Source organism: Anomaloglossus baeobatrachus, chromosome 3 (assembly GCF_048569485.1).
Source record: "Anomaloglossus baeobatrachus isolate aAnoBae1 chromosome 3, aAnoBae1.hap1, whole genome shotgun sequence".
NCBI classification, from domain to species: domain Eukaryota; kingdom Metazoa; phylum Chordata; class Amphibia; order Anura; family Aromobatidae; genus Anomaloglossus; species Anomaloglossus baeobatrachus.
This window is the reverse complement of record NC_134355.1, coordinates 689,399,952-689,426,997: the sequence shown is the minus strand read 5'-3', so window position 1 is coordinate 689,426,997 and position 27,046 is coordinate 689,399,952. Positions and strand designations below refer to the sequence as shown.

Here is a 27,046-nt window from a genome sequence, read left to right as displayed (position 1 = left end):
AGAAACAGAAAAAAAAGCAAATTAGACATAATGTCACACAAAACCTCAAAAATGAACAGTACAAAAATGTTGGCACCCTCAAGTTAATATTTGGTCACAGACCCTTTGGAATAAGTTGCTTCCTTATACCCGTCCACAAGCTTCTTCCTCCTCTCACCTGGAATCTCAGACCCTTCTTTATAAACGTCTCCAGGTCTCTCATATCTGAAGGTGCCTTCTCTTCTCTTCTCTTCTCTTTTCTTCTCTTTTCTTCTCTTTTCTTCTCTTTTCTTCTCTTTTCTTCTCTTTTCTTCTCTTTTCTTCTCTTTTCTTCTCTTTTCTTCTCTTTTCTTTTCTTTTCTTTTCTTTTCTTTTCTTCTCTTTTCTTTTCTTTTCTTTTCTTCTCTTTTCTTCTCTTTTCTTCTCTTTTCCCAACAGGAATTTTCAGATCTCTCCATAGGAGTCAACGGGATTTAGATCCGGACTCATTGCTGCCTCTTCAGAACTCTCTAGCGCTTTGTTTCCATTCATTTCAGGGGCTTCTTGAAGTGTTTAGAGTCATTGTCCTGCTGGAAGACCCATGACATAGAACGCACTCAGTTTCCTGACACTGGGCTCTACATTGCTGCCGAAAGCCCTTTGGTAATCTTCAGATTTCATGATGTCTTGCACAGTCGTGGCCCCCATTGAAAGAGGCAACAAAGCAACCCCAAACATCTCTGACCTCCAGCATGCGTGACTGTAGGTGCTGTGATTTTTTTCTTTGTAGGCTTAGTACGTTTTTGGTAAACTGTAAAATGATGTTCTTTACCATAAAGCTCTATCTTGGTCTCATCTGTCCTCAAGATGCTTTCCCAGAAGAATTTTGGTTACAAATGTACATTTTGGCTTTTTTATGTCTGTGTCAGCAGTGGGGTCCTCCTGGGTCTCCTCCATAGTGTTTTATTCCATTCAGATGTTGAAAGATACTTCACGCTGATACTGATGCCCCCTGACCTGCAGGATGACTTGAATTTCTTTGGACCTTGCTTGAGGCTTATGCACCATCCGGACGATCCTACGTTACAAACTTTCATACATTTTTCTCTGCTGTCCATGTCCAAGGAGATTAGCTACAGGGTCATGGGTTGAAAACATCTGGACTCTATTGTGCACCGTGGACAAAGGAACATCAAGATCTTTGGAGATGGACCTGTAACTTTGATATTGTTGATATTTTTCAACAATTTTAGTTCTCAAGTCCTCAGACAGTTCTCTTCTCTTTCTGTTCTCCTTAGTGTGGCACATACAGGCACACAATGCAAAATTGAGTCAACTTCTCCCCTTTTTTATCTAATTTTAGATATGATTTTCATATTGCCCACTCCACAGGGGAGTTTCATCGAGCAAAACATGATAAAAACAAAGTTGTTTAACCCCAATATTGTAAAGATGCCAAGAATTTTGTGTGTCCATTCATGCCTTTCGTCCATTCGTGCCTTTATTTCCTACACTTTTCTTAATTCCCTTGTACACATATTGTTTCTCCTTTGTGGTTGAGTTGTTATTATTATTATTATTACTAATATTTATAGAGCACCATTGATTCCATGGTGGTGTATATGAGAAGGGGTTACATACAGAATACATATACAAGTTACAATAGACAGACTAGTACAGAGGGAAGAGGACCCTTGCCTTGTGGGTTTACATTCTATAAGATATTGGGGACAGTAGGTGGGGCAGTGGTGAGGCTGCAGCTCCGGCGGTGGTGAGGCGGCAGTTCCGGCATGGTGGTATGGCAGTGGGGTCATTGGAGATTGTAAGCATATCTAAACAGATGAGTTTTCAAGTTCTGTTTGAAGCTTGCAAGTGTCGCACATAATCTGACGTGTTGAGTCAGCGAGTTCCAGGAGACTGGGGATGCTCGGGAGAAGTCTTGGAGGTGGTTAGATGAGGTGCAAATGGGTGAGGAGGAGAGAAGGAGATCTTGGGAGGACCGGAGGTGGCGTGTTGGAGTGTAGAGGGAGATTAGTATGGAGATGTATGGAGGAGACAGATTATATGTGGCTTTATAAGTCAGTGTTAGTAGTTTTCATTAGATAGGATGGAGAATTGGGAGCCAGTGGAGGGATCTGCAGAGGGGAGAAGCGGGGTGGTATAGAGGAGAGAGGTGGATCATTCGGGCAGCAGAATTAAGGATGGATTAGAGATGGGCGAGCGTGTTAGCAGGGAGGCCACAGAGGAGGATGTTACAGTAGTCAAAGCGGGAGACTATCAGGGCATGCACTAGCATTTTCATAGATTGCAAATTGAGGAAAGGGCGGATTCTGTAAATATTTTTGAGTTGAAGAGAGATTGGATGTATCGTATGAAGGACAAGGCAGAGTCGAGTGTTACTCCGAGGCAGTGAACTTTGGGTACTGGGGAGAGCGTGATGTTATTTATTGTAATAGATAGATCAGGTGGAGAGTGTAGGTGAGACGGAGGAAAGATGATCAGTTCAGTTTTGGCCACATTGAGCTTTAGGAAGCGAGATGAGAAAAAGGAGGATAAGGCCGATAGACACTCCGGGATTCTGGACAGCAGACATGTGACATTCGGGAGCAGCGATATAGGTCGATAGCTGGTAGTAGAGGTTGAATCGAGGGAAGGTTTTTTTTGGGGAGGAGGTGGGATTGGGTCAAGTGCGCAGGTGGTGAGGTGTGCTTTCGAGAGATGTGCAAGCTCTCCTTCGGGGATGGTGGGGAGGAAGTTTGTGGGTGAAAGGCAGTGGTCTGTTATATGAAGAGGTTGTGGTGATTAAGCAGATAAGACATGCCTTGTTAGATCGATCTTATCTTTGAAATATTTGGTAAAGTCTTCTATGGAGATGAGGGAGGTTGGAGGGGGCAGTGGTGGGCGGAGGAGGGAGTTGTTAAGGATTGTGGGATAAAGATGATATGAGGGTTCTGAAGTAATCAAGTTTATCAGAGGTGAGGACCGAACAAAATGTGTGAATTGCATTTTTGAATGTGGTGAAGTCTTCCTGGGAGTGCGTTTTCTTCCACTTTCCAGCTCAGCAACCAGAGACACTTGCCGAAGTTTTTTAGTGAGGCTGTTGTGCCAGGGTTGTCTACTGATTCATCTCACTCTGCCATGCGCAAGAGGTGCAACAGAATCAATAGCTGATGTGAGAGTGCAGTGCAGTGTGTACGGGTTTTCATTCTCCCTTGTCGGTGTCATTTCTGTGGGGTTTTGTTACTCGGTTCTTGACCTGCTCGCAGGGTGGGGGGAGTGAGATCAGGGCTGCGACAGGAGTCAGGGTCATGCTGGGGGCTCGGACTTGGCTACCATCAAGCCTACCTCCAAGATAAGGGACAGTGCAGGGTTTCGAGTCTGAGGGACAGCCTAGGAACCCATGTTCCGTCAGTACATATTCCATGACAATATCATAATTAAAGCAGCATCAAAAACCAAGCAGAAAAAAAATGCATCAAAAACACAAATGTTCTTACAAAGCCAGGCCAAAAAAAACAGGCGTCTTTTAGAAGCATTTTTTAGATGTTCACTTTTCAGCCTCTGTGTGAATGGACCCTTATCATTGACTTCTTTACTAGCCCTATATGCAGCACAAGACCCCAGAATGTTATCATTGTTTTACAGTACGAGTGTCGTAAGAATAAAACCCCAATATGTTTCGGAAATGTGTTTAGGTTTTTTTACCATTTCAAGGTTGTTGGAATTTATTACCCGCTTCTCAGTACATTATATGATTAAGTGATGTTGTACCAAGATATCACATGGCAAAATAAAGTTATGGCTCTTGGAAGAAATGGAGGAAAAAATAAATATTATTATTTATTAATATTAATAATAATATTTATTTTTTTCCTCTATTTCTTCCAAGAGCTATAACTAAAGCATATATATAAATATAAATAAAGCGTAATAATGAAACTTGACAGATCCAGAAGCTCATGATGGAGAGGGAGGTGTCCGATGTGGGGGTCTGCACCTGTGATATCGGGCTGCACTATCCCTGCAGCAACAGACAACCTGACGGAAAAGGAACAACTCCGGTGCGATCCGAGACACGTCCCCAGAAGTCAATGATTATTCGTCTCCTGCTATCTGCAGTCACAGGTCAGATATGAAGATGTGTCATGGAGGAGATAATGGCTGTGATTGAGGCCCTGCACTGATAGCGAGACACGTGGCAGCTCAGAGTATGGGGAAATATCTGCACTAGAACATGAGCGGAGGTGACGAGGGACGGCTGGCAATCTGCACATTGTGCAATGTCAGGTCCTCGCATCACATGGAGCAAAGTACAAAACACGTCAGACTGCAACATCTACTGTCATCTGAAGGACACCGGTCTCTACATACATATACTTTGGGCCAGAAATATTTGCCCAGCGATTGAATCTTCGTGATCTCAGCTCTGCAGGACACTATTTTTGGAGTTAAACCAAAACATCTGAGATGCAATTGAAGTGGAGACTTTCATGTTTAATTAAAGAGGTTGAACAAAAATATCTGTTTAGGAATGGCAGCAATTTTTCTACAAAGCCTCCTCATGTCAATGGCTCAAACGTATTTGGACAAAGTAACTTTACTATAAATAAAATGTTCATTAATCCTTTGTAAAGAATCCTTTGCAGCAATGACGCCTGAAGTCTTTCGGCCAAGGACGTCACCATCGCTGGTCTCCTCCTTTGTGAGGCTTTGCAACCTTTACTGCGGTGACTTCAGTTGTTCCTTGTTTCTGGGTCTTTCAGCCATGGACATCTCCATCGCAGGTTTCCTCCTGTGTGAGGCTTCTTCGCATGGACATCTCCATCGCTGGTTTCCTCCTGTGTGATGGTTCCGGGCATGGAAATCTACATCGCTGGTCTCAGATGTGAGGCTTCTGGGCATGGACATCTCCATCGCTGGTCTCCAATGTGAGGCTTCCAGGCATGGACATCTCCATCGCTGGTCTCCGTTGTGAGGCTTCTGGGCATGGACATCTCCATCGCTGGTCTCCTCTGGTGTGAGGCTTCTTGGCATGGACATCTCCATCGCTGGTCTCCGTTGTGAGGCTTCCGGGCATGGACATCTCCATAGCTGGTCTCCTCTTGGTGTGAAGCTTCTTGGCATGGATATCTCCATCACTGGTTTCATCCTGTGTGATGGTTCCGGGCACGGAAATCTCCATCGCTGGTCTCCGATGTCAGGCTTCCGGGCATGGATATCTCCATCGCTGGTCTCCAATGTGAGGCTTCCTGGCATGGACATCTCCATCGCTGGTCTATGATGTGAGACTTCCGGGCATGGACATCTCCATCATTGGTCTCCGTTGTGAGGCTTCTGGGCATGGACATCTCCATAGCTGGTCTCCTCTTGGTGTGAAGCTTCTTGGCATGGATATCTCCATCGCTGGTTTCATCCTGTGTGATGGTTCCGGGCACGGAAATCTCCATCGCTGGTCTCCGATGTCAGGCTTCCGGGCATGGATATCTCCATCGCTGGTCTCCAATGTGAGGCTTCCTGGCATGGACATCTCCATCGCTGGTCTCCGACGTGAGACTTCCGGGCATGGACATCTCCATCATTGGTCTCCGTTGTGAGGCTTCTGGGCATGGACATCTCCATCGCTGGTCTCCTCTGGTGTGAGGCTTCCGGGCATGGACATCTCCATAGCTGGTCTCCTCTTGGTGTGAAGCTTCTTGGCATGGATATCTCCATCGCTGGTTTCATCCTGTGTGATGGTTCCGGGCACGGAAATCTCCATCGCTGGTCTCCGATGTCAGGCTTCCGGGCATGGATATCTCCATCGCTGGTCTTCAATGTGAGGCTTCCTGGCATGGACATCTCCATCGCTGGTCTCCGACGTGAGACTTCCGGGCATGGACATCTCCATCGTTGGTTTACTCCTGTGTGAGGCATTGCCTCCTTTACCCCGCAGTGACTTCAGTTCTTTCTTGTTTGTGGCTTTTTCTGCCTTAAGTTTTGTTTTACATGTGAAATGCAGCTCGATGGGGCTGAAAACTGATGATGACTCGGCTATTGCTGAATATTTCACTTCTTTGCTTTCGCATTATGTTTTGGGCCATTGTCCATCTGTCTGTGAAGCATCATCCATTCATTGCTGCAATTGGTTGACTCTGGGCAAAACGTTTGACCCTGTGCCTTTCAAAATTCATCCGGCGGCTTCTGTCTTCAGTCACATCATCAATAAGCACCAGGGCCCCTGGGCCATTGGGAGCCATGCATGCACACCACCTCCACCATGTGTTATAGAGGATGTACTGTGCTCTGGATCAAGAGCTGCTCCAAGCCTTCTCCAGACTTTCGTCATCATTTTGATCCAAGTTGATAATAGTTTTATCTGTCCTCTGCTGCTGCCCCAGGGCCCTTGGAAGCCCTGAATGCCAGGCAAAAAAACTGGTGTCTTTTAGCAATTTTTAGATGTTAACTTTTCAGTCTCTGTGTAAATGGACCCTTATAATTGACTTCTTTACCGGCCCTATATGTAGCACAAGAGCCGAAAATGTTATCATTGTTTTACAGCATGAGTGTCGTCAGAATAAAACCCCAATATGATTCGGAAATGTGGGGGTTTTATTTCACCATTTCAAAGTTGTTGGAATTATTACCCACTTCTCAGTACATTTTACAGTGGGGAAAATGTATTTAGTCAGCCCCCAATTTTGCAAGTTCTCCCCCTTATAAAGATGGAATTTGCCTGTAATTGACATCAGAGGTGACCACAACTATGAAACACAAAATGAGAAAACAAATCCAGAAAATCACCGCGTCTGATTTGGCAAGAATTTTTTTGCAAATTATGGTGGAAAAAAAGTATTTAGTCACCTAAAAACATGCAAGGTTTCTGTCTCTCACAAACCTGTAACTTCTTCTTTAAGAGGCTCATCTGTCCTCCACTCATTACCTGTAGTAATGGCTCCTGTTTGACCTTGTTTTCAGTATAAAAGACACCTGTCCACAACCTCAAACATTCACACTCCAAACTCCACTATGGTGAAGACCAAAGAGCTGTCGAAGGACACCATAAACAAAATTGTAGTCCTGCACTAGGCTGGGAAGACTGAATCTGCAATAGGCAAGCAGCTTGGTGTGATGAAATCAACTGTGGGAGCAATAATAAGAAAATGGAAGACATACAAGACCACTGGTAATCTCCCTCGATCTGGGGCTCCATGCAAGATCTCACCCCGTGGGGTCAAAATGATCACAAGAACGGTGAGCATGAATCCCAGAACCACACAGGGGCACCTATTAAATGACCTACATAGAGCTGGGACCACTGTAACAAAGGTTACCATCAGTAACACAGTACCCCACCAGGGACTCAGATCCTGCAGTGCCAGACGTGTCCCCTGCTTAAGCCAGTACATGTCTGGACCCATCTGAAGTTTGCTAGAGAGCATTTGGATTATCCAGAAGAGTATTGGGAAGAATGTAATGTAATCTGATGAAACCAAAGTAGAACTGTTTGGTAAAAACACAACTCTTCGTGTTTGGAGGAAACAGACTGAGGAGTTGCATCCAAAGAACACCATACCTACTGTGACGCATGTGGGTGGCAACATCATGCTTTGGGGCTGTTTCTCTGCAAAGGGACCAGGAGGATGAACGAGTGGCTTTGTAAGGAGCATATGAAGGTCCTGGAGTGGCCTAGCCAGTCTCCAGATCTCAACCCCATAGAAAACCTTTGGAAGGAGTTGAAAGTCCATGTTGCACAGTGGCAGGCCCAAAACATCACTGCTCTAGAGGAGATCTGCATGGAGGAACGGGCCAACATATCACCAACAGTGTGTGCCAACCTTAGGAAGACTTACAGACATTTGACCGCTGTCATTGCCAACAAAGGATATAGAACAAAATATTGAGATGAACTTTTGTTATTGACCAAATACTTATTTTCCACCATAATTTGAAAAAAGAATCTTCCAAATCAGACGCGGTGATTTTCTGGATTTGTTTTCTCATTTTTACAATGTACAATACGAGGTAATATTGTGGTACCGTATTAGCCAGAAAAATCGATTGAAATACTACGTCCCAAGAATGACAAAAGTATTTTAGGAGTGATACCTTTATAGGCTAACCAGAAAAATGAGCAGCTTTCAGAGCATCAAGGCTCCTTCTTCAGGCAAATTACAAATGAATTACTGAGACAAAATCACATTTAAATGAATGTTACAACAGGACATGGGAAAGATGAGGCCTCCTAAAGATCAGCCAAGGAAATCAAATTAAGGTTTTTGTTAGAAATGCAGATGAGTTGGAGGTGGTCTGTTCACATCACTTCTGAGGTTCTTCTGGTGGAGGTGTGAAGCGTGTCCATGTAGTGAGTCATAAAACCAGATGTTAGGGTACCGTCACACTAAACGACGTAGCAGCGATTCCGACCACGATACGACCTGCTACAGGGTCGCTAGTGAGCTGTCAGTCAGATCTTGCCAACGACGCAACGATACGACGGTCGCTGGGACCCTGTCACATAGCCCAATTCAAATCTTGATTAGTAACATAGGCATGCATCTACATTGCCTTTTCCGCGCCCCCTTTGTTCCGATTGGTGGTCATAACTGCGTTGTGACTGGGCGGCCTTGCCTTTAGAGAAAGCAACATAATGGCGCTTCCATCCTTCTCCATCCTACAGTCCCGATGCAGAATGGACTGTATTACAATCTGCTGCTACACGCGGTCCGGGACAAGTGAATTCAGCCCTCCGAAATGTACTGCGATCTACAAGCCAGAACAGAGGATGGAAGCGGCCAATCTGAACGCAGTAGCGATCACCAATCGGAACAGAGAGGGCGCGAAAAACAACCAAGATGCACGGCTACGTGAGTCGCGAACGAGTTCATTGGGTAAGGTGTCAAACACACCGATGCGTGCTGCCCTGCGGGAGCCCGACTACCGAAAAATGAACCGGAACAGTGTGTAACGATCAGCGATTTCACAGCAGGGACCAGGTCGCTGCTTAGTGTCATTGGTTGTAAAAGGATAAGGCACAGCCAATATAGTGGAGATATATCGAGGTGCACTTGTTGGTTTCCAAACCGTAAGTCAATCAAATAGGTACAGGGCACTCTCAAGGGTAAATTTTCATATAATTTATTCCAAAATAGTTTTAAACATGTGACGTTTCAGCCACTAGGTGGCCTTCATCAGACAACTGGTATCATAACTGGCCAAAATTGGAGTGTCAAGGCAACGGTGTCCACCGCTATGCTGCGTGCTGCTGCTGTGTCACACACCGCGAGATCGCTGATGAGGTCACTGGTACGCCACAAAACCGGTGACTCAGCAGCGATCTCGCTATGTGAGAAGTACCCCTAAATTGAGTCCTTTTGTTAAGGATCCAAACATCCTTATCAGTTTAAATTCCCAAATTTTTCTCTGTCCTCTTTAAAATGACCTGTCAGTATTGATGCTTTTAAATCTGTCATACTGTGTTCCATTGTAGAGAAATGTTTTCCCACAGGCATGTCCAGTTCATTTTTTGTGTGCCTGTGTAGATTCATCCTTGTATGTAGTTTTTGTTTAGTTTCCCCAATATATGTTCCTCCAGGGCATCTTGTGCACCGTATCATGTATACCACATTGGAGGACGTACATGAAAAGAGGTCCATGAGCTTGTAGTCCTGATTTGTGTTGGCTATGTGGACTGTATTTGTTGGTAAAATGTGGGTAGAGGTCTTGCGTTTCTTGCCATTAGAGGGGAATGTGCCCGTCTTTGATGGTGGTGAGAGGACACTTCTAACGAGATTCCTTAAGCTTACAATCTACAATGCGATGGGGGGGGGGAAAGGTACAAGTGCTTATTTACAATGACAATCCAGCCGTCTCACAAAAAATGGGGGATAGCTAATGGCTGCCTGGACCAGTTGGCCAGAACCTTGAGATGCATTTGGGTGCCATGGAGTTTGACGTGGGGTTATGTTCTGAGACGTTGTGGAGGGACTATGTGAATTTAGTTCGGCTAGAGAGTGTGATAGGCCGCCCTAAAAAGATGAGTTTTTAGGGAGCGTCTGAATCTGAGTAAGTTGTGATTTGTCCTAGTTTCTTGGGGTAGAGCGTTCCAGAGGATTGAGAAGTCTTGGGAGTGGGAGGTTCGGAGAAGTGGTAATTCAGGGAATATTACTTTCAGTCTGTGGTCCCTTTGAAATATTGGTTGAAGATCAGCACCAAATTTCCATAGAATGCTCATGTGGGGATTATATGTGACCACAACCGGTACCCTATTGTTATCCTCCCTCTGTTTGTAATCCAGGAGGCTGCTTCTTGGGATCCTTGCAGCTCTGTGGATCTGTTCATCTATTACCAGTGGATGGTATCCTTGTTGTGGGAATTTATTTCTCAGGGATAGCAGATGTAGTTTTCTATCCTCACTGTCTGAGCAGATACGGATGTACCTCAGAGCCTGGCTGTAGATGATGGATTTTTTTTATGTCCTTGGATGAAAGCTGTTCCATCGCAGATATGCCGGACGTCCTGTGGGTTTATGATAAATTGATGTTTGTATGATATTGTCTTTGATGTATATGGTTGTATCCAGAAAATGTATTTGGGACTTGGAGAGGTTGAGGGTGAGTTTGATGGTTGGGTGGAATTGGTTGAAGTTGTTGTGGAAGGTGATCAGACCATCCTTTGAGCCAGCCCAGATTATTAGCAGATCATCAATGTAGCAGAAGTATTCTCATTTTGTCTCTCATAGTTGTGGTCATGTACCGCCCCTGTGCCAGCGGCCGAGCCGCTCGGATCCGGAGCCGCGGTGGCTCGAGGGGTCTCCGGATCCGGGGGGGGTGTGCGCGGACACTCGATTTAAAAGAAGGGGGGAGTATGTACTAGGGGATTAGGAAGTTTGTGACGCCACCCACGGTGCGTGGTAATGTGAGGGACCACCGCTGCTGTTGGGGGGCCGGTGACGATGGTGTAGCAGCAAGATGTTTAACCCCTCCATGGGTAGGGGGTTTGTGTCCCGGGGCCCGTTGGATTGTTGGTGCTTGAGGTGCCGTTGGGGATAGGAAAAGGGTTTTTCAGTGTACTCACTCAGTCCAGGAATAACAACACCGACAGCTTGTAAACCAGAGTTCTGAGCACCACTGTAGCCCGGAGGGAGCACGCCTAGGTCCGTGCCCTTGGTGTTGTTGATCTGTGGCCCTTTCCTTGGCACCTTTGTCTCTATTTGGACCCTCAAGTGTGAAACTCTTTGGGTCCCGCTCACCCGTATGGCTAACGGAGTAAGCTTGCTCTCAGGGTTCACGCGTAGGATTTCTTTGGACTGTATTGGGAAAGTCCTATCCCATCGGTGCGCTAGTACCCCGATTTTGGAGCAGGTTGGGGATGAATCTTGAAGTCTTCTCCCCCGTCGGGTAAATTACCGGGCTGCGTGAAGCTACTTTCCGGCCTAGGGTCCACTTACTCCGTCGTGCCCTGGGCTCTGCCCGGAGATGTCTCAAGGCTGCCGGCCGCCCTCCTCAGAAGTCCGTGCCCCTTGACACAATCCCCTGCAATCGGGGTTCTAGCTCCTACCAGGCCCAGACCAACGTCTGCTACCTAGTAACTGCAAGAGCCCTGCTCCAGACCAGTGACCTCTCAATCACAGAGTCACCTCAGCCTCCTTCTCCTTCCTCTGCTGGCTCACTTCTCCTTTCTGCTCCACTGTCACTTTCTCACTTTCCCCTTCCAACCCCCATATGGGCGGCCCTATTCCCTTCAGGCCCCCCAATGGTGTGCCTGGTGGGTACAGTGTAAAGTGTTCCTAGGATTTTGATTGGCTAAGCTGTTAGCAACACTAAAGGACCAGGACACGTAACCAAGGAGGGTGGATACTGTGCAGAAGGGCAGATTGCCCAATACCCTGTGACCACCTGATAGGCCAGGGCGTCACTTTCACCTATGATGTCAATTACAGGCAAATCTCATCTTTATAAGGGGGAGAACTTGTACAATTGGGAGCTGAATAAATGTTTTTTTTCCCCACTGTATGATTGAGTGATGTCGCCCCACAAAAAAACGATAAAAAGATATCACATGGCATAATAAAGTTATGGCTCTTGGAAGAAAGGGAGGAAAAAAAATGAAAGTGTAATAAATAATGAAACTTGACAGATCCCAGAAGCTCATGATGGAGAGAGAGGTGTCCGATGTGGGGGACTGCACCTGTGATATCGGGCTGCACAGAAAACCTGACGGGAAAGGAACAACTCCGGTGTGATTCGAGCCGCGTCCCCAGAAGTCAATGATTAGTCGTCTCCTGCTATCTGCAGATATGAAGACGTGTCATGGAGGAGATAATGGCTGTGATTGAGGCCCTGCACTGATAGCGAGACACGTGGCAGCTCAGAGTATGAGGAAATATCTGCACTAGAACTTGAGCGGAGGTGACGAGGGACGGCTGGCAATCTGCACATTGTGCAATGTCAGGTCCTCACATCACATGGAGCAAAGTACAAAACACGTCAGACTGCAACATCTACTGTCATCTGAAGGGCACCGGTCTCATAACTTATGTGACGTAGCGACCACCAACGTGGTAAATGGTCGCTATATGTCACAGTGGAGAAGGTATCTGCAATATCTAGACGGTAAAGGTTGCTATGGGACTTGTAGTCCACAAAGGCTTCTTGCTACACATAAGGGTCAGGTTCCCTTTAACAATCACAAGGTGCTCTGCAGGGCTGAGATTCACAGACCTCCACCTGTGGGTGTGGCCAGCTTGATATAGGAGACTGGCAATGTGTATTTGGGGAGAGTGAGAGCAGAGCCCAGAACTCTGCATGGAGCAACCTGTGTGGAGGTTCAGCACAGGACTCAGATATTCAGACTGAGGTGAGTGCAGCCAGACTAGGGCTGTATGGCCGAACCTTTCCTGGAGGAGACACAGACCCAGGGGTCTGCAGAGGGCCCTGGGGCCGAGAAGGAACCTCAGCTACAGGTGTCTGCTACCCGGTGCCAGAGAGAGAAGAAAGTGGTTAAAACTCCCACTATGATCTTGTACTAGAGTCTGCTCTGTAAGCTGCAGAGCCGGAAGCCTGGAAAAGCTCTGCTCTGTAAGCTGCAGAGCCGGAAGCCTGGAAAAGCTCCAGGCCGGCGTGGAGCGATTATAAGTTTGTGGACCCTCCTGGAACAGCCGAACGGGGCATCGTAAGACCGTCTCCTACGGCAAAGGGTGCCTGTGTGACGGGGACCCGTATGGACGGTGCATATCCCGGCTGTGTTCCGGGTCCATTTACATATACAGCGAGGACAATAAAGCTGTTTTGATCGGACTATTTGAGTCACGGCGTCTTTGTGGTCCTGGGGGACCCCCACCCCGCTACACTAACTATATCAAAACAGTTAGGTCCAGAAATATTTGTCCAGGGACTAAATCTTCATGATTTCACTGGTCTCCTCCTATGTGAGGCTTTGTCACCTTTGCAGCAGTGACTTCAGTTGTTCCTTGTTTCTGGGTCTTTCAGCCATGAATGTCTCCATCGCTGGTCTCCTCCTATGTGAGGCTTTGTCACCTTTGCGGCAGTGACTTCAGTTATTCCTTTTTTCTGGGTCTTTCGGCCATGGATGTCTCCATCGCTGGTCTCCTCCTATGTGAGGCTTTGTCACCTTTGCGGCAGTGACTTCAGTTGTTCCTTGTTTCTGGGTCTTTCAGCCATGAATGTCTCCATCGCTGGTCTCCTCCTATGTGAGGCTTTGCCACCTTTGCTGCAGTGACTTCAGTTATTCCTTTTTTCTGGGTCTTTCGGCCATGGATGTCACCATCGCTGGTTTCCTCCTTTGTGAGGCTTTGCCTCCTTTGCTGCAGTGACTTCAGTTGTTCCTTGTTTCTGGGTCTTTCGGCCATGGATGTCTCCATCGCTGGTGTCCTCCTATGTGAGGCTTTGCCTCCTTTACTGCATTGACTTCAGTTGTTCCTTGTTTCTGGGTCTTTCGGCCATGGATGTCTCCATCGCTGGTGTCCTCCTATGTGAGGCTTTGCCTCCTTTGCTGCAGTGACTTCAGTTGTTCCTTGTTTCTGGGTCTTTCGGCCATGGATGTCTCCATCGCTGGTCTCCTCCTGTGTGAGGCTTTGCCTCCTTTGCTGCAGTGACTTCAGTTGTTCCTTGTTTCTGGGTCTTTCAGCCATGGATGTCACCATCGCTGGTCTCCTCCTATGTGAGGCTTTGCCTCCTTTGCTGCAGTGACTTCAGTTATTCCTTTTTTCTGGGTCTTTCGGCCATGGATGTCTCCATCGCTGGTTTCCTCCTTTGTGAGGCTTTGCCTCCTTTGCTGCAGTGACTTCAGTTGTTCATTGTTTCTGAGTCTTTCAGCCATGGATGTCTCCATCGCTGGTGTCCTCCTATGTGAGGCTTTGCCTCCTTTGCTGCAGTGATTTCAGTTGTTCATTGTTTCTGAGTCTTTCAGCCATGGATGTCACCATCGCTGGTCTCCTATGTGAGGCTTTGCCTCCTTTGCTGTGGGGACTTCACTTGTTCCTTGTTTGTGTGTCTTTCTGCTTTAAGTTTTGTCTTATATGTAAAAGGCAGCTTGATACGGCTGAGATCTGGTGAAAGTCGGCCATTGCTGAATATTCCACTTGTTTGTTTTCGCAGGATGTTTTGGGTCAAAGGCCATCTGTATATGAAGCACCGTCCAATCATTGCTGTGTTTGGTTGACTCTGAGCAAAAAGTCTCACTCTGTGCCCTTGAGAACTTGCAGCTTCTGTCTACAGTCCTATCATCAATAACCACTAGTACCCAGGGCCATTAAGAGCCATGGATGCCCAACCATCACACCACCTCCGCCATGTGTTACAGAGGACATGTGGGATATGTGAAGGTTTTTCTTCACCATGGAAAGGATTCTGCGATCATCCACCGCTGGTGTCTTCCGGGGATGTCTCGGCCTTTTTGAGTTCCCATCTCACCAGTGTGTTCTGTTTTATGCACAATCTACCAAACTGTTGATTTGGCCGCTCCTGACATTTTTTCCCTCTCTTTGATGGGTTTCTTCTTTTTTCAGCCTACTGATGGTCTGTTCCTTTCCATTGAGGCCTCCTTTGGCCGCATGTTGTGGGTTCACAGCAACTACATCCAAATGCAAATGCCTCACCTGGAATCAGCTCTAGACCTTTCACCTGATTGATGGATTAACGAGGTAACTGCCCAATAAAGAGCCTCTGAGATAACTGTCCAATTACTTTTGGGCTCTTGAAATAAAGACAGCGACATTAAAGAGCTGAAATTCGTAAACGTTTACTCCACTTAGGATGTGAAGACCTTCATTTAAAGCTCAGAGTCGGCACCTTAAGCCCAGATTGAGTATAGAAATGGATCTGGAATATATTTTGCTCAAAAGCTAAAATAATATTCTTGGACCTAACTCTATGGAGCTGAAATCCGGGAGGAGCTTGGAGCTTTGTCACTGCAGTGTTTTTGGAGCAGTGTAGCAGGAGGTCATCGTCAGATCGGTCTGTCCTCCCCGAGCCTGTAGCTCTTCTCTGTTTCGCCAGATTCGATGGTTGGACTATCCCGGCTCAGGATCCATCTAATCCAAATCTCAGCCGTTCAGGTCACTCGAGGACAGACAATGCATAACCGCGTGATCCCACGTAGCATGGCCGCTCTTCCAGTGCCCTCAGAGGGTCACATGACCAATCGGCTGCAGCCCTTACTGTCCCGTCAGCGTGGACGTCCTGTATCACATGACCAACGTTCTGTCAGGTGACGGCCACAGACAATCAGGGGCCATCGATTGGCTCCAGCCCTTACAGTTCCATCAGCACAGATATCCTGTGACACATTCATTGTTGTGTAAGGTGACCACTGCAGACAATCAGGGGCTGTTGACTGGCTGCAGCCGTTACTCTTCTGTCAGTGTGAATGTCCTGTGACACATGACCATTGTTGTGTCAGGTGACCACTGCAGACAATCAGGGGCCGCCGATCAGTTACAGACCTTAGTGTTCCATCTTTTGTCATATGACCGTTGTTCTGTCAAGTGAAGGCTGCAGACAATCAGGGGCTGTCGCTCACCTGCAGTGCTTACTGTTCTGTCGGAACGGATGTCCTATCTCACATGACCATTGTTTTGACTATGGAAGGGGAATACATGGAATAGCAGAAACTGCTGTGTGAATACTGACATGAAAAATTCAATAGCTATTTGTAAGAATGAAATGTGAAAAATGGAACCTGCATTACTGCCATGAATATATGAATAAAGAGAAATTTAGCTACTGAATTGATCAATGCAGAAGAGCCCCAACACTACGCCAAAGTATTTCTCTACGTTGGGGTCCCTAGCTTGTGTGTGTCCTCTCATGCAGTTAAAAAACTTACCGTGTATGGGACGCTGAGACCCAGGCTATATATACGATGTGGATTGGCAATAGGTGTGTGTGGGGAGGGTTCACAAACGAAAAACTACTAACATTAAGGATGAAATGTGAAAAATGGAACCTGCATTACTGCCATGAATATATGAATAAAGAGAAAATTTAGCTACTGAATTGATCAATTCAGTAGCTAAATTTCTCTTTATTCATATATTCATGGCAGTAATGCAGGTTCCATTTTTCACATTTCATTCTTACAAACAGCTATTGAATTTTTCATGTCAGTATTCACACAGCAGTTTCTGCTATTCCATGTATTCCCCTTCCATAGTCACTGGTGTGCATACCTTATCTCCCCATAGTGATGTTTTTTAGGTTTTTTGCACCCAGTTCAGACATAGAATGGAGTTCCAAACGTTATTCCTTAATGACCATTGTTTTGTCAGGATACCTGCTGCAGACAATCAGGGGTCGCCGATCGGTGTTAGAGCTTCACGTTCTGTCCTGTGTCACATGACCGTTGTTGTGTCAGGTGACCACTGCAGACAATCAGGGGCATTGATCAGCTGCAGCGTTTACTGTTCAGCCCTGTATCATATGACCATTGTTCTGTCAGGTGACAGCCGCAGACAATCCAGACAATCAGGGGACACCGATTGGCTGCAGCATTTACTGTTCCGTCCTGTATCATATGACCATTGTTCTGTCAGGTGACAGCCGCAGACAATCAGGGGACAATGATTGGCTGCAGCGTTTACTGTTCCGTCCTGTGTCATATGACCATTGTTCTGTCAGGTGACAGCCGCAGACAATTAGGGGACGCCGATCGGTTGCAGAGCTTCCTGTTCTGTCCTGTATCACATGACCACTGTGTCAGGTGACCACTGCAGACAATCAGGGACACCGATCGGTTGCAGAGCTTTCTGTTCTGTCCTGTGTCACATGACCATTATTGTCAGGTGACAGCCGCAGACAATCAGGGGACACCGATCGGCTGCAGCGGTAACTCTTCCATCCATCGGTCCTGTGATGATGAGGACGGGGGTCTCCAGGACGGGCACCTCCCCTCTCATCACAGACACCCCGAAGACTTTCTCGGACACAGAGACAATAGAAATATCAGATAAAAAATGGAAAAATATAAATATATAAAAAAATGTTAAAATCTCCAGTAGAAATAAGAAAAATAAACACTTGTCTGATGTAATAAAATGCAATAAAAGGTGAAAATGGAGGAAGATCCGGCATGGCAGAGGTTAACTGACTGGTTACTATGGACAACCTCTATAGTAACCAGATTGGAAACTGAAAGCAGCGATGTGATTGGTTGCGGGGCGTCTCCATTACTTCTCCTTTCTTCTGCTTTTGATAAATTCCTCCTTTTGTCTTTCCATTTTCTCCACGAATAGCAGAGAAGACAGCCCGTCTGCGCATGCGCAGGCTGATCACAGGCTGCTGGGAATTGTTGTTCCCCCCTCACAGCCCTGATGAATGGATTCTGCCACGTCACATGACCCCTCCGCGCCTCCTGACCGCTAGAAAGGGGCGGGTACAACGAGGGGGCGTGGCCCGGTGAAGAATCAGCCGATCGGTTCGGCCCCGCCTTTCCATCACTATGCTCCGCCCCGGCTCCTCTACTACGGACGTGACGTCACGGCTCGGTGTCTCCGTGCCCCGGTGTTCCGCAGCCGCCGAGCTCCGCCGCCTCCGCCATGTCCCGGTGCTGGGAATACGTCACTGCCGAGCAGCTCAGCGGCTTCGACCGCTACAAGGTGAGCGAGACCCCGGGAGCAGCCGCGGAGGGGCGCGTGTGACAGGAGCTGACAGCTGCTGAGGGCATGGACTGATGGGGGCGGCGGGAACCGAGAGCGGGCACCTGCGGCGGACACAGGGGGCGCCCCCGGCACCGGGCCACGTGGGGCCCCTCCCAAGCGTGACAGGAGGAGCCGCCCCACTGTGAAAGGGCGACTATCAGTATAGGGGGGAGACCCTCTGTATATGGGGGGGAGACCCTCTGTATATGGGGGGGAGACCCTCTGTATATGGGGGGGAGACCCTCTGTATATGGGGGGGTGAGACCCTCTGTATATGGGGGGGTGAGACCCTCTGTATATGGGGGGGTGACCCTCTGTATGGGGGGGTGACCCTCTGTATATGGGGGGGAGACCCTCTGTATATGGGGGGGGAGACCCTCTGTATATGGGGGGGTGACCCTGTGTATAGGGGGGGGAGACCCTCTGTATGGGGGGGTGACACCCTCTGTATGGGGGGGGGGGTGACACCCTCTGTATGGGGGGGGGGGGTGACACCCTCTGTATGGGGGGGGGGGTGACACCCTCTGTATGGGGGGGGGGTGACACCCTCTGTATGGGGGGGGTGACACCCTCTGTATGGGGGGGGGGTGACACCCTCTGTATGGGGGGGGGGTGACACCCTCTGTATGGGGGGGGGGTGACACCCTCTGTATGGGGGGGGGGTGACACCCTCTGTATGGGGGGGGGGTGACACCCTCTGTATGGGGGGGGGGGTGACACCCTCTGTATGGGGGGGGGTGACACCCTCTGTATGGGGGGGGGGGGTGACACCCTCTGTATGGGGGGGGGGTGACACCCTCTGTATGGGGGGGGGTGACACCCTCTGTATGGGGGGGGGGTGACACCCTCTGTATGGGGGGGGGGTGACACCCTCTGTATGGGGGGGTTGACACCCTCTGTATGGGGGGGTTGACACCCTCTGTATGGGGGGGGGGTGACACCCTCTGTATGGGGGGGGGGGGGGTGACACCCTCTGTATGGGGGGGGGGGGGGTGACACCCTCTGTATGGGGGGGGGGGGGGTGACACCCTCTGTATGGGGGGGGGGGGGTGACACCCTCTGTATGGGGGGGGGGGGTGACACCCTCTGTATGGGGGGGGGGGGGTGACACCCTCTGTATGGGGGGGGGGGGGGTGACACCCTCTGTATGGGGGGGGGGGGGGTGACACCCTCTGTATGGGGGGGGGGTGACACCCTCTGTATGGGGGGGGGGTGACACCCTCTGTATGGGGGGGGGGGTGACACCCTCTGTATGGGGGGGGAGGGTGACACCCTCTGTATGGGGGGGGAGGGTGACACCCTCTGTATGGGGGGGGAGGGTGACACCCTCTGTATGGGGGGGGAGGGTGACACCCTCTGTATGGGGGGGGAGGGTGACACCCTCTGTATGGGGGGGGAGGGTGACACCCTCTGTATAGGGGGGGGGGGTGACACCCTCTGTATGGGGAAATGGTGGTGATTGTTCCCATGCGCTGCTGTCCGCCATATACAGGGTCCTCCACTGGAGCATTGGGACCCTCTCTGTCTGTGCGCGGCTACAGTGGTTCTGTGAAGGACCCTCATGGCTCTGGCATGGCACCCTCCCTGTGAAGGCCTGCAGTGCGGGGGACCCCCCTCTCTGTCTATGGAGGTGGCAGCGTGGGGACCCCCTCTAGTTTCTGGCTACACAGGGGTACATGATCCGTTTCTGAATGACCCCCTCCTCTCGTTTTTCAGCTGTGTTCTGACTTCAGGGTGGGGTGTGACCCTATCAGGGTGTGCGTCTTCTGCGCTGTGACCCATTTCTCGTGTCTGTCCTGGAGAGAAAGTGAGGACCAAGTTGTGGAGCTTTTTCCCGTACAGTGGGACGCCGCGCTGGGTACACAGGTGGTCTTCAGCTGACCCCGCACTGAGTACACGTGTGGTCTTCAGCTGACCCTGCACTGGGTACACGTGTGGTCTTCACCTGACCCTGCACTGGGTACACGTGTGGTCTTCACCTGACCCTGCACTGGGTACACGGGTGGTCTTCACCTGACCCCGCGCTGGGTACACGGGTGGTCTTCACCTGACCCTGCACTGGGTACACGGGTGGTCTTCCCCTGACCCCGCACTGGGTACACGGGTGGTCTTCCCCTGACCCCGCACTGGGTACACGTGTGGTCTTCCCCTGACCCCGCACTGGGTACACGTGTGGTCTTCCCCTGACCCCGCACTGGGTACACGGGTGGTCTTCCCCTGACCCCGCGCTGGGTACACGTGTGGTCTTCCCCTGACCCCGCGCTGGGTACACGTGTGGTCTTCCCCTGACCCCGCGCTGGGTACACGTGTGGTCTTCCCCTGACCCCGCGCTGGGTACACGGGTGGTCTTCCCCTGACCCCGCGCTGGGTACACGGGTAGTCTTCACCTGACCCCGCGCTCCTTTCTGTCCAGTTTGTGGAGTCTGCTCAGGACGTCCCCTCTCCTCTGGGGACTGGACGGGAGACGGTGCTGAAAATGACACAATGATTCTCACAGCAGAGGATTTGCTACAATTACTCCGGACATCACATGGATACATTGTAACGAGTCGGGATGGGTTTAGGATCCACCAGCACTTAAAGGGGTGGTCCCAAGTTTGGAAGTTATTCCCTATCTATTGTATAAAGGATAAGATCCCCGCCACTGAGACCCCACTGATCCCGAGGACCAGGGCACTGAAGACCCCCATGGGGCTGGAGTGGAGGTCGGTCATACGCACTCATGTGAAACTAGAGATCCGCTCATTGCTCCAAAGTATTACACCAGAAAACTTCCAAATTAATTAATGGGGGTCACAATCTACATCCCCCGATCAGGACGTGGATGGAGAAAATACTCAATCTGCCGTGTTCCCACGTAGTAGTCCCTGGGATACTGGCGGCCGTCTGCTGGGGTGGGGGGCGAGACGCTGGCGGCCGTCTGCTGTGGTGGGGGGGGCGAGACGCTGGCGGCCGTCGAGTGGGGGGGGAAGCTGGCGGACGTCTGGGGTGGGGGGGGTGAGACGCTGGCGGCAGTCTGCTGGGGGTAGGGGGGGAGACGCTGGCGGCCGTCTGCTGGGGTAGGGGGGTGGGGAGACGCTGGCGGCAGTCTGCTGGGGTGGGGGGGGACGCTGGCGGCCGACTGCTGGGGTGGGGGGGGGACGCTGGCGGCCGACTGCTGGGGTGGGGGGGGGGACGCTGGCGGCCGACTGCTGGGGTAGGGGGGGGGGGAGACGCTGGCGGCCGACTGCTGGGGTAGGGGGGGGGGAGACGCTGGCGGCCGACTGCTGGGGTAGGGGGGGGGGAGACGCTGGCGGCCGACTACTGGGGTGGGGGGGGGGAGACGCTGGCGGCCGACTGCTGGGGTAGGGGGGGGGGAGACGCTGGCGGCCGACTGCTGGGGTAGGGGGGGGGGAGACGCTGGCGGCCGACTGCTGGGGTAGGGGGGGGGGAGACGCTGGCGGCCGACTGCTGGGGTAGGGGGGGGGAGACGCTGGCGGCCGACTGCTGGGGTAGGGGGGGGGGAGACGCTGGCGGCCGACTGCTGGGGTAGGGGGGGGGGGAGACGCTGGCGGCCGACTGCTGGGGTAGGGGGGGGGGAGACGCTGGCGGCCGACTGCTGGGGTAGGGGGGGGGGGGAGACGCTGGCGGCCGACTGCTGGGGTAGGGGGGGGGGGAGACGCTGGCGGCCGACTGCTGGGGTAGGGGGGGGGGGAGACGCTGGCGGCCGACTGCTGGGGTAGGGGGGGGGGGAGACGCTGGCGGCCGACTGCTGGGGTAGGGGGGGGGGGAGACGCTGGCGGCCGACTGCTGGGGTAGGGGGGGGGGGAGACGCTGGCGGCCGACTGCTGGGGTAGGGGGGGGGGGGGAGACGCTGGCGGCCGACTGCTGGGGTAGGGGGGGGGGGAGACGCTGGCGGCCGACTGCTGGGGTAGGGGGGGGGAGACGCTGGCGGCCGACTGCTGGGGTAGGGGGGGGGGAGACGCTGGCGGCCGACTGCTGGGGTAGGGGGGGGGGAGACGCTGGCGGCCGACTGCTGGGGTAGGGGGGGGGGAGACGCTGGCGGCCGACTGCTGGGGTAGGGGGGGGGGAGACGCTGGCGGCCGACTGCTGGGGTGGGGGGGGGAGACGCTGGCGGCCGACTGCTGGGGTAGGGGGGGGGAGACGCTGGCGGCCGACGGGTGGGGGGGGGGGGAGACGCTGGCGGCCGACTGCTGGGGTAGGGGGGGGGGGAGACGCTAGCGGCCGACTGCTGGGGTAGGGGGGGGGGAGACGCTAGCGGCCGACTGCTGGGGTAGGGGGGGGGGGGAGACGCTAGCGGCCGACTGCTGGGGTAGGGGGGGGGGAGACGCTAGCGGCCGACTGCTGGGGTGGGGGGGGGGAGACGCTGGCGGCCGACTGCTGGGGTGGGGGGGGGGGAGACGCTGGCGGCCGACTGCTGGGGTAGGGGGGGGGAGACGCTGGCGGCCGACTGCTGGGGTAGGGGGGGGAGACGCTGGCGGCCGTCTGCTGGGGTGGGGGTGGGGCGCTGGAGGCCCGTCTGCTGGGGGAAGGGGGGGATGCTGGCGGCCGTCTGCTGGGTTGGGGGGGCAGATGCTGGCAGCCGTCTGCTGGTGGAGGTGGGCGCTGGGGGGGGAAATGCTGGCGGCTGTCTGCTGGGGTAGGGGGGGGATGCTGGCGGCTGTCTGCTGGGGTAGGGGGGGGATGCTGGCGGCCGTCTGCTGGTGGAGGTGGGCGCTGGGGGGGGGATGCTGGCGGCTGTCTGCTGGGGTGGGGGGGGGGGGGATGCTGGCGGCTGTCTGCTGGGGTGGGGGGGGGATGCTGGCGGTTGTCTGCTGGGGTAGGGGGGGGGATGCTGGCGGCTGTCTGCTGGGGTAGGGGGGGGGATGCTGGCGGCCCGTCTGCTGGTGGAGGTGGGCGCTGGGGGGGATGCTGGCGGCGAGCATGCAGTATACAGAGGGAGCTGTAATCTAATCTGTGCATCACTGATAATCTGCGGGAATTACTGCCGCTGTCTGGTAGCCAGAACAGATCGATGCCGAGCTGCAGATTAACCATTTCATGGCTGTTGCGGGTTGTCCTTTCTCATTTCTTAGGTTGGTTTTCCCTCGTTGTGGTCAGTTCCTTAGGGCTTGTTCACACAGGTGTGTATTTTCTGGCGCATAATAGGACCACAATTCCCTGCCCGAGCACAGGCCTCCTAAAGAGGGGCACGTGAAGATGTTAGTGACTCCTCTGCTGGCCTCTTCTGAGCAGGGAGTCCCTGCGACATCATCTATGACACCATGGCTTCATTAAACAGCCAGAATGCAGAAGTGGGGATTTCTGCTATTGGAAACATAGTGCTCAATATAAAGAATCGGATGATGCCGACGGGGCAGGGGCGAGGGATCGGACGAGGGGCAGGGGCGCGGGATTGGACGGGGGGGTCAGGGCGCGGGATTGGACGGGGGGGTCAGGGCGCGGGATCGGGCGGGGGGGGGGGTCAGGGCGAGGGATCGGACGGGGGGGGTCAGGGCGAGGATCGGACGGGGGGGGGGTCAGGGCGAGGGATCGGACGGGGGGGGGTCAGGGCGAGGGATCGGACGGGGGGGGGTCAGGGCGAGGGATCGGACGGGGGGGGGGTCAGGGCGAGGGATCGGACGGGGGGGGGTCAGGGCGAGGGATCGGACGGGGGGGGTCAGGGCGAGGGATCGGACGGGGGGGGGGTCAGGGCGAGGGATCGGACGGGGGGGGTCAGGGCGAGGAATCGGACGGGGGGGGGGTCAGGGCGAGGGAATCGGACGGGGGGGGGGGTCAGGGCGAGGGATCGGACGGGGGGGGGTCAGGGCGAGGGATCGGACGGGGGGGGTCAGGGCGAGGGATCGGACGGGGGGGGTCAGGGCGAGGATCGGACGGGGGGGGGGTCAGGGCGAGGGATCGGACGGGGGGGGGTCAGGGCGAGGGATCGGACGGGGGGGGGGTCAGGGCGAGGGATCGGACGGGGGGGGGGTCAGGGCGAGGGGGGAGGGCGACGGGGGGGGGGGGGTCAGGGCGAGGGATCGGACGGGGGGGGGGGTCAGGGCGAGGGATCGGACGGGGGGGGGGTCAGGGCGAGGGATCGGACGGGGGGGGGGTCAGGGCGAGGGATCGGACGGGGGGGGGTCAGGGCGAGGGATCGGACGGGGGGGGGGGGGTCAGGGGCGAGGGGATCGGACGGGGGGGGGGGTCAGGGCGAGGGGATCGGACGGGGGGGGGTCAGGGCGAGGGATCGGACGGGGGGGGGGTCAGGGCGAGGGATCGGACGGGGGGGGGGGTCAGGGCGAGGGATCGGACGGGGGGGGGGGTCAGGGCGAGGGATCGGACGGGGGGGGGGGTCAGGGCGAGGGATCGGACGGGGGGGGGGGGGGTCAGGGCGAGGGATCGGACGGGGGGGGGGGTCAGGGCGAGGGGATCGGACGGGGGGGGGGTCAGGGCGAGGGATCGGACGGGGGGGGGGTCAGGGCGAGGGATCGGACGGGGGGGGGGGGTCAGGGCGAGGGATCGGACGGGGGGGGTCAGGGCGAGGGATCGGACGGGGGGGGTCAGGGCGAGGGATCGGACGGGGGGGGGTCAGGGCGAGGGATCGGACGGGGGGGGTCAGGGCGAGGGATCGGACGGGGGGGGTCAGGGCGAGGGATCGGACGGGGGGGGGTCAGGGCGAGGGATCGGACGGGGGGGGTCAGGGCGAGGGATCGGACGAGGGGGGGTCAGGGCGAGGGATCGGACGAGGGGGGGGTCAGGGCGAGGGATCGGACGAGGGGGGGGTCAGGGCGAGGGATCGGACGAGGGGGGGTCAGGGCGAGGGATCGGACGGGGGGGGGGTCAGGGCGAGGGATCGGACGGGGGGGGGTCAGGGCGCGGGATCGGACGGGGGGGGGGGGGGGGGGGGTCAGGGCGAGCCAGGCCTGATAGTGTTTTGTTTTTTTTAATCCTGGGGGCTAGATGTATTTGGTTTCTACTTTTTCTTACCAGTGCTTGAGTGACTGGCGGTGATCCTGGTCTCCTGGCTGATGTAGGGTTAACTGGTCATTAAGGTCATGTGATGAGGGGGGCAGCAGAGCTGCTGACATGATTCTCAGTAGGCGGGCGGCTGTAGGTGGAATATATTAGCAGTTTAGGGTCTCCTTTGTGCTTTTGGTGCTGTGTCTGCTCCTCATCCTCTTCATGTACAGATGGGCATTGTTGTACCCCCCCCCCCCAGTATAGGATCTCTGCTTGCTGTCAGTACACGAGGTGTGGAAACCTGTCGTGATGGCACTAGGTTACAGTGTGTCAGTGGGGGGGATTCTCTTAGGATTTATCACATGTAGCGGTAATATCGTTGCACCACGATCGGCTGCAGCGCTTTACATCTTTAAGTCACTGATCACCGGCCCTTCTGGATCGGGTCATAAAGCCAAGGAAACGCAAACACTATATTGCTGTGTGAATTGGCCCCTACTGATTTGGCAGCGGCGTTGCAGTTGCATTTTCGGCTTTCTTTCACTCTGTATATGAGTAGTGCCGCCTAATACCAATAGTGCTGTTGTACACGGGTCGAGATGGTTCTTAGCCCCATTCACATGTGACTTGTCACAGATTTTGGCCCGGTCTCCGAGGTGCAGAGCATGAGGTCGTCAGTAAATCTTACTGACACGTCGTGATTTCTCGTCATCACTTTTCCAATCATTTGTCTTTCCTTTTCCCGTGACCAGAGGAGCAGGATCCGCTGCGCACATGTCATATGGATAAACATATGGAGGGGAGGATGACTGCAGGGCGGGGCTCTGTAACCGTGGAGACGCATAGTCCTGCACGGGGGCTGCAGACACAATATGAACATTACAATTGCATCCGATCTAATACTTCTCACAGCTGAGGGTTTGTTACATTGTGTAAGATCTGTACAATCTTTACATTTCTTTCCATGAGTTTGCGTGTCAGGCTGGAGTGCCGGCCGTTTACCTCTTCGAGGCTTGTGTAGACTGGAACCAATTGTAACAACCCCCCAGCTGTGAGAACGATGGCAGCAATGAAACCTTTCCAGTGTGTGACAGCAAGCAGAGATTGTAACATCGGTTAGATACAGAGAAAGACCCCTCTGAGATTCTTCTTCCCTGTTGTGTGGTGGGTTACGTGGACCAAACTTGACTTTGCTTCCCTGAGATTTCTCTAGTCACATCCAGAGCTGTATTCAAAGTTCTGTTGATGGAGTCAGGACCAAGCTCTGTCCCTAAAACAGCCTGACCCTGCAATTGGCTCCCACAATGCAGTGCCCTGCGGTAAGAGGAAACCGGCAGAATCGTGAGAATCTGTGTGGTCCTCATACCTGCGCCAACCACCCCCCCCCCCGGTCCTCATACCTGTGCCACCCCCCCCCCTCATACTTGCGCCACCCCCCCCCCCCCCGGTCCTCATACCTGTGCAACCCCCCCCCCTCATACCTGCGCCAACCCCCCCCCTCCCGGTCCTCATACCTGCGCCAACCCCCCCCCTCCCGGTCCTCATACTTGCGCCAACCCCCCCTCTCCCGGTCCTCATACTTGCGCCAACCCCCCCCTCCCGGTCCTCATACCTGCGCCAACCCCCCTCTCCCGGTCCTCATACCTGCGCCAACCCCCCTCTCCCGGTCCTCATACCTGCGCCAACCCCCCCCCTTCCCGGTCCTCATACCTGCGCCAACCCCCCTCTCCCGGTCCTCATACCTGCGCTAACCCCCACCCTCTCCTGGTCCTCATACCTGCGCCAACCCCCCCTCTCCTGATCCTCATACCTGCGCCAACCCCCCCCCCCCCTCCCGGTCCTCATACTTGCGCCAACCCCCCCCTCCCGGTCCTCATACCTGCGCCAACCCCCTCTCCCGGTCCTCATACCTGCGCCAACCCCCCCCTTCCCGGTCCTCATACCTGCGCCAACCCCCCTCTCCCGGTCCTCATACCTGCGCTAACCCCCACCCTCTCCTGGTCCTCATACCTG

At 53.4% G+C, this 27,046-nt stretch overlaps 1 protein-coding gene across 2 annotated transcripts in view; it reads left to right on the top strand.

Annotated features, from left to right (window-relative positions):
• Positions 1–17,848: 17,848 nt before the first annotated feature.
• The window catches only part of SELENOI (selenoprotein I), a 24,085-nt gene continuing 14,887 nt past the window's right edge, over positions 17,849–27,046 (top strand). Inside the window, exon 1 of one of the 2 annotated variants that reach the window (XM_075341316.1) lies at positions 17,849–18,049. In XM_075341316.1, the coding sequence (XP_075197431.1) occupies positions 17,990–18,049 (60 nt within the window). In that variant the 5' untranslated portion in view covers positions 17,849–17,989. The remainder of the gene's footprint in view (positions 18,050–27,046) is intronic. The other variant, XM_075341315.1, reaches the window with a different exon arrangement.